This window comes from Triticum aestivum, chromosome 7D, assembly GCF_018294505.1.
Source record: "Triticum aestivum cultivar Chinese Spring chromosome 7D, IWGSC CS RefSeq v2.1, whole genome shotgun sequence".
Taxonomy (NCBI): Eukaryota; Viridiplantae; Streptophyta; class Magnoliopsida; order Poales; family Poaceae; genus Triticum; species Triticum aestivum.
The window spans coordinates 15,838,232-15,845,980 of record NC_057814.1 but is presented as its reverse complement, the minus strand read 5'-3'; the positions used below and the strand labels follow the sequence as shown (position 1 = coordinate 15,845,980).

Sequence of the window (7,749 nt, the reverse complement as noted above, 5' to 3'; positions counted from 1 at the left end):
GAATGGGTGCCCTTTGAAAGGCATATCTGCACTATTGAGCCATGTCAGCTAAACACCTCCCATGCCACCTTGTCCAGACAACATCCGGCACTCCCTGCCCGTACAAACCAAAGGTCTATATCTTCATGCCTGTGCAGAAACAATATGTTTTTGATAATTTCTCTATTCCATCTCCATTGTAGGTTATACTCTCACATAGTCGTCGACTTCATACTTGGTCCGCGGATGACCCGACCTGGAAACTGATCGGCAAGCACAGATGACTTCAGATCATTTCTACGTGAAATATAATCAAAAGGTAGTGATCGACACTAAACCATATAAACAAGTAGATTATGAAAAAACAATATGCAAAATCTGGTTAGAACAAACAAAATGCCAATCGCAAAAAATGAAATCTCCATTCACAGGCCTGGACGTTGGTTGCAGATGTTAGTTTTCTACATAAAGCCCAAACAAAGACGACCCAGCCCACCTACGACACAAAGCTGCCTTACTCAACTCTCACTCCAAACCAAAGCCCAAGCCCTGACCGAACCCACCCAACCAAAGCCGCGAGCAAACCCTCACGCCGGCGGCCGCCGCCCCCGGCCGACGACGATGCCCGGCGACGCCTCCTCGCCGACCTCCACGGCGGCCGCGGCGCTGGCGCAGGCGGAGGCCGACCTCTCCGCGGGCCGCCTCCGCGCCGCGCAGAGGCACGCCCGCCGCGCCGCCCGCCTCGACCCCGACTCCGCAGCCGCCTCCGTCCTCCTCGCCGCCACCTCCGTCCTCCTCGCCGACGCCGGCTCCCCCCGCGCCACCCTCCTCCTCCCCGAGGACCCCAAGTCCTCCCTCGCCAGCGACCCCGACGCCATCCGGCGCCACTACAAGTCCCTCTCCAGATCCCTCCGCCCCGGCGACGGCGCCTCCTCCTACCCCGCGGCCGCCGCGGCGGCGCAGGAGGCGCTCCGCCGCGCGGCCGACGCCTACGCCGCGCTCAAGGAGGAGCGGGAGGCGCCGCCCACCTTCTGGACGGCCTGCGCCGGCTGCCGCCTCCTCCACGAGTTCGACCGGCAGTACGTGGGCTTCCGCCTCACCTGCCCCTCCTGCCGCCGGTCGTTCCTCGCCGCCGAGGTGCCCCCTCCTCCGCCGCCCAAGAAGCACAAGGCGGAGAAGACGCTCGCCGAGATGCAGCTCCAGCTCGCCAAGAGAAAAGGGAAAGACCAGAGGGCCGCACAGAGCTCATCCAGTGGCGATTCTGACGAGCCGTCGGAACTGGAGGTGCCCGAGGAGGAGCCGGATAGCTATCACTCGGGGCAGATGGCTGTGGAGGACTCAGACTTCTACAACTTCGACGCCGACCGCATGGAGAAGTGCTTCAAGAGAGGCCAGGTCTGGGCATTGTATGGGGACGACGATGGAATGCCGCGGCACTATGCGCTGGTGGAGACGGCATCGCCGGGCAGGCAGTTCCGTGCCCAGATACGGTGGCTGGAGCACCAGCCTGACGGGAAGGAGGGGAAGCCATGTGGGGCATTCAAGGTCGGGAGAGAAGTGACCGTGCACTCGGTGAACGTCTTCTCGCATCTTGTCGCCTGCGAGAGGGTGGCAAGGGAGGCATACCGTGTTTACCCCAAAAAGGGGTCAGTCTGGGCGCTCCATGCCGGAGAGTACGCCGACACCGGGAGGCCCAAGTATGACTTTGTGGTGTTCCTTAGCGGGTACAGTGAGGTCCACGGCATCAGCTTCGGCTACCTGGAGAAGGTGGAGGGTTTCAGGAGCATCTTTGCCCGCCGCGAGATCGGTGTCCGTGCCGTTCAGTACCTCCGGGAGGGCGATGTTGGGTTGCTTTCGCATCAGACACCGGCGAGGAAAGTCTCCAAGGGTGAGGCCTCGACGCTGCCTCGTGGTGATTGCTGGGAGCTTGACCCTGCATCCTTGCCTGCTGAATTGCTGCATGCCTAGAGGCAGAAGAGGTGGCTTTGGAGTGATAATGTTGACAGGCCCGTTAGGATTGCTAAGATTCCAAGTAGTTTAGAAGTAGGGGAAGGTCGCTTGGTTTGGTGTCAGATGCTGTGATGTTGCTTCTGTTTGCAAATTCTAGATGGATATTGGCCTTCTTCAATTTGAGACTTAGAAATCAATTGATACTTATCGCTGTTTCAGTGTTCAGAGTTCAGTGCTTAGTGTTGAATTCTACTACCCCACAACATTGCAGTGTGTGAAATGGATTATCTTTATATGTTGTCTGACTGCAAACACTAACTACTCTGTTAATGTGAATGAATGAATTTTAGGAAATTATTTTGAACCAACATGTTCAGCCAGAGCAGCATGTGTTCATCAGGTGCCTTCCAAGCAAAAACTATGCCTGAAGACGCAGCAAGTAGCAAACTGTTCGCAAGTTCTGATGAGAGAATGCTAATGTGTCACTGGTCTTCGTAATCATGGATACTTGTAGGTGTTCTCCTGAGTATTGAGTGTTGGGTTCCGTTAAACACAAAATTGCAGTGTGAATATTTTTTGTATTGTTTGATCATGAACAATTCACTACTCTATTAATATGTTCAATCAGACCATTACTGTGATGTCAAGTGGTTCTGGATTGTCTTCCAAACAAACAATAAGCCTGAAGACACAAGAAGAAAATGTTTATCAAAACATGAGATGGGGGAATGCTAATGTATAGCTGGTCTTGCAACTTCAGATTGGATGGCGAGGACTATTGGTACAATATATGTTCAGTGGATTGAGGTTTTCTCTCTCAATCAGCCTGAAGAGAGTTGCAACGTTCCATGAAACACAAGCTGTATCTCATATTTCGCTGTTGGCTACAAGCGTTATGCCATATCTGAATTCAGGTTTACTGATCCATGTGCATTGCAGCCATCAGATGTGCATTTAAGCACGTCCCTTAAATTTTTTTCTGCACAGCATCAGGTGTGAACAATGATAATATTTAAGTGATCACTTCTCCCAGCCTTCACTCCCTCAAATAAGTTGTCATGTTCCACAAAGTTAACGCTAAATCCACTGAATTCTTATAGTTCATAGAGAAACTCTCGGATTACATAGCTGTGTATGATGCCACATGAATATCTAACATGCTGACAGTCTTAGACATTAGGACGCTACAAAATCTCGACAGCTTGTATGACAGTTGCTCATCCGAGGAAGTTCATGATCACCAGGTGGAGCACCAGATTGCACAGGACGAAATCAGCAAAGGCTCTTTCCGGGGGAAGATCCTGCAGATGATGTTTAGAAATACAATGTTATGCCTGAAACCAAAGAATAATTTGCATGATGTAACAGTGGAAGTATAGTTACCTTGAATTCCTTGTTGTCCTTGTTGACTTGGATACGGAGGCAAACTGTAAAAACATTGACAGTTATATATTACATATCCTGGAGACAAGGAAGAATGAACTCAATCTGGAGGGGTAAAAGAAAGAAATTCCTACCACCAAGCACTGCAGTTCCAATGCATGACAGGACACCAGACAGGAAAGAGTTGAAGGGGAATGACCCAACTATTCCCATGTAAACGACCTGTTTTGCCACATACAAGAGCATTTCAGAAGCTTGCAAATGGCTCTGTGCTACCATACCAAGCCATGGTTTATATTGCAACTAGGGGGGACACAAGGCCAGCGAGTAAAAACATTTGCTCAGATGGAAATTGCTGAAAGAATCTGGCCAACAGTCAGTCAGCACAAACAAGTGCCCGAACCAAAGAATGTGGCTAGACGCATATCAGACACTGTTACTAGGTGCATCAGATTCTTGCAACCTGAAAGCCCACTGCTGCTGAAAGATGATGAAATCTTGTATAAAAAGCATACAAGACACATGCCACCATGGAATCAGTGCATAGTTCTAGCAGACCACCAGCTATGGCGCTATGACGCCTAATGAATATCCTAAACTCAGTATGCTACTCTTCTCCATCCCAAATCAGGGCTCGCGAGTCCCCGGAAAGCATCGAAAATTACCTGAACCAGGGCAGTTGCGACGGCGAAAACCACGTACAGGTCAATGATCTGCGGAGCACGAGAAGTCGAGAAGCACATCAGTAACCCGGCAGCCGCCAGCGGCAGAGGAAAGAAAATACGAGTACTGGGGAAAGAAAACGAAATTTACCTTGAGATTCGTGGGCGTGGCGGCGTATGCCTTGGTGAGGGACTGGATCAGGAGCTTGGCGTCCCCCGCGGGCTTCGGCATCCTTGCTTCCCCGCTTCGAGCTGGTAAATCGGAATTCGAGGAATCAGATCACGGCGGAGGGAGGATGGACAGCACGGCTCCCAGATCCGGCGGTCCGGGAGGGGAAGGGGGAGGGTGCAGGGTGGGACGCGGGAGGATCTAGGGGAGCTTGAACCCTAGGGCGACAGAGATCTGTGGGAGGGAGAGGAGACTGACCTGTGCTGTGAAGACGACGACGCGAAGATTCAGAGGTGAGAATTGCGAGCTCCGGCAGCTTTGGCTTGGGATTTTCCTTTTCTTTCCTGCGGTTTATCGCGCCGATGGGAGTGGATGGGGCGATTTCCGGGCCCAGCCGGCCCTGAGACTTGAGCCCATTGATCTCGAAGTGTTTGTTTTCTTTGACTGCCCTCAACAGTGACAATGTGTTCCTAGAAAATCCTCAAAAAAGATGTGTGTTACTCAAATAAATTGGCTCGGGCGCGGTGTGTGGTGATAGCTCGGCCAACTTCCAGGGCCCATCGACGCTAGATGCCCGGCTGTGCTGGTGTTGCCGAGGGGTCTGCACCGCAAAGATTGCCTGAATAAGCCATGGTTCAAACATCTAGGAGATGATCATAGACATAATTGAGTAACATATACATATTTCGACCAAAGTAGTAGAAACAATCAACATATAATTTTTGTGCATAAGGTTTCACAAGACCATATGATGTATGTAATTAATTTTGTTTTCCTATATATTCTTATGTTTCGTCACAGTAAACAATCCTTGATGGGAACAGGACCGAAGGTTTTCATTTGCATTACAAAATGTAATGATCGGTGATGAATATAACACACTTCTTCATGATATTCACTACAATATGCAAGCGAGGTGCATACAGGAATGAACGTGATAGTAAGTGCAAGAATTGTTAATGCCGCACGATGCAGATGATTGAATGTCCTTAGGGCACAAAGAAACAAATGGGATGTGTCTTTTCCGATGCCTTTGGTTACCTAGAGCTTTAGGCCATGTCGTAACGATGTTTTATTTTACAAATTGAAGATTTCCACTCTTTTGCAGGCTTTGTTCATCTCCATCAATCATCTGTGATCTTTGTTTACATTGCAGTAACAGGAGCATCGTGAGTAAGTTGTGCTAGCTACATCAGCCTGGAGCAACTTACCAAAGGCTTTTATATCCCAACATGGTTTGTGGTTTAGCAATGCCTAAATTTGCATTGTGTTGGTAGCTTGTTCCTTATGGTTTTGTTTTTGAGACTTGTCATACTTCTTAATTACTCAGGTGTGTGCACCCTCAAGTGTAGAGACATGGATACTAGTTCATCGACATCTTGAAAAATGACTACCACAACTATTTTTGTTTTCTTTTGTTCATTTGTACTGAGATCCTCGCGCTTCACTAGTTCCTTGGTTTGGTTAGAAAAGTGCGTGTCCATTCTTACAGCTTCTATGTTGCTACTTCGAGAAAGATGATTCCGTGTATATAAGCACATCCACATGATGCATTGTCTCTCCATACGTAGGTTTATTCATCTTTTGGTTGGCATGCATTCATGTACACGCCGTTTCATCCCGATTTCAAGCCAATTATTATTTAGAACAGATTGCGGTTTCATGTCATGACTTGTGTGTATGTGCGCGCGCGCGCGTGTGTGTGTGTGTCATACACATCCAAGATAGAATGTGAAGTCATTTCGGTAAGTCAATTGTTGATAGCATGATGTATAGTGTTCATTCTAGTATGCAGCTAAGATCATACATTGGACGAGAATCACTGAATTTTGTTTTGTTGTCTAGTTGTTCATTGGAGAGCATAAATACGCACCATGTTGCATCGGCAGTTGTTTCCATTTTTAGGTCTTATCATTATGATAAGACAGAGAGACATATTTGCACATACTGACATAGAGACACCTCATGTTCCTTAGTGATTTTTAATATTCTTTTTTCCCAGACTCTCCATACCAGTGGCCCATGCATATTTATTCTCTCAATCTAGCGCTTATTTGATTATGGCAGAAAAATGTTATAACCAGTAGAGATTGGGACTACTTCTTGGATGATGATGGAATGGTATATATGCACACATGAAAATCTAGAATATAATTCATGGTTTGACATTGTTGGACTATTATTATTTTTGCATTGATTTTCTTTGGTGGCTGGAGTGTTCCATAATTATGGAGTGAGCCAATCCTATATGGTATTGCAATTTAATCATCCAATTATGGCTGCCGAAATGTGTTACATACATATGTATACTACCTTGGGAGGTGTGATGAAAATGTGGTTTGTTGCTAACTAATTTATGAAGGAAATATGCCCTAGAGGCAATAATAAAGTTGTTATTTATATTTCCTTATATCATGATAAATGTTTATTATTCAAGCTAAAATTGTATTAACCGGAAATTTAGTACATGTGTGAATACATAGACAAACAAAGTGTCACTAGTATGCCTCTACTTGACTAGCTCGTTGAATCAAAGATGGTTATGTTTCCTAGCCATAGACATGAGTTGTCATTTGATTAACGGGATCACATCATTAGAGAATGATGTGATTGACTTGACCCATTCCGTTAGCTTAGCACTTGATCGTTTAGTATATTGCTATTGCTTTCTTCATGACTTATACATGTTCCTATGACTATGAGATTATGCAACTCCCGAATACCGGAGGAACACTTTGTGTGCTACCAAACGTCACAACGTAACTGAGTGATTATAAAGGTGCTCTACAGGTGTCTCCGATGGTGTTTGTTGAGTTGGCATAGATCGAGATTAGGATTTGTCACCCCGATTGTCGGAGAGGTATCTCTGGGCCCTCTTGGTAATGCACATCACTATAAGCCTTGCAAGCATTGTGACTAATGAGTTAGTTGCGGGATGATGCATTACAGAACGTGTAAAGAGACTTGCCGGTAACGAGATTGAACTAGGTATGAGGATACCGACGATCGAATCTCAGGCAAGTAACATACCGATGACAAAGGGAACAACGTATGTTGTTATGCGGTTTGACCGATAAAGATCTTCGTAGAATATGTAGGAACCAATATGGGCATCCAGGTTCCGCTATTGGTTATTGACCGGAGATGTGTCTCGGTCATGTCTACATAGTTCCCGAACCCGTAGGGTCCGCACGCTTAACGTTCAGTGACGATCGGTATTATGAGTTTATGTGTTTTGATGTACCAAAGGTAGTTCGGAGTCCCGGATGAGATCGGGGAAATGACGAGGAGTCTCGAAATGGTCGAGACGTAAAGATTGATATATTGGACGACTATATTCGGACATCGGAAAGGTTCCGAGTGATTCGGGTATTTTTGGAGTACCGGAGAGTTACGGGAATTCGTATTGGGTCTTAATGGGCCGTACGAGAAAGGAGAAAAAGGCCTCAAGGGTGGCTGCGCCCCTTCCCCATGGACTGGTCCAAATTGGACTAGGGAAAGGGGGCACCCCCTTCCTTCCTTCCTTCTCCTTCTCCCTTCCCCTTTTCCTATTCCATGTGGGAGGTGGAATCCTACTAGGACTAGGGAGTCCTAGTAGGACTCCAC

The 7,749-nt window shown here is 47.4% G+C and overlaps 2 protein-coding genes across 2 annotated transcripts; one reads left to right on the top strand and one right to left on the bottom strand.

The window, feature by feature from the left end:
* Nucleotides 1-429: 429 nt before the first annotated feature.
* On the top strand, nucleotides 430-2,176 carry LOC123170626 (uncharacterized). Its single transcript, XM_044588457.1, has one exon. It carries the CDS (start codon nucleotides 430-432, stop codon nucleotides 1,945-1,947), a length of 1,518 nt encoding a protein of 505 aa, XP_044444392.1. The 3' UTR covers nucleotides 1,948-2,176.
* A 764-nt stretch (nucleotides 2,177-2,940) lies between these two features.
* LOC100682414 (dolichyl-diphosphooligosaccharide--protein glycosyltransferase subunit DAD2) lies at nucleotides 2,941-4,613 on the bottom strand. The gene is made up of 6 exons (XM_044582592.1): nucleotides 4,402-4,613; nucleotides 4,126-4,226; nucleotides 3,978-4,025; nucleotides 3,447-3,534; nucleotides 3,313-3,356; nucleotides 2,941-3,230 (listed from the first exon to the last, which is right to left on the bottom strand). Exons 2-6 carry the CDS (start codon nucleotides 4,204-4,206, stop codon nucleotides 3,147-3,149), a joined length of 345 nt encoding a protein of 114 aa, XP_044438527.1. The 5' UTR covers nucleotides 4,207-4,226; nucleotides 4,402-4,613; the 3' UTR covers nucleotides 2,941-3,146.
* Between the last annotated feature and the right edge of the window lie 3,136 nt (nucleotides 4,614-7,749).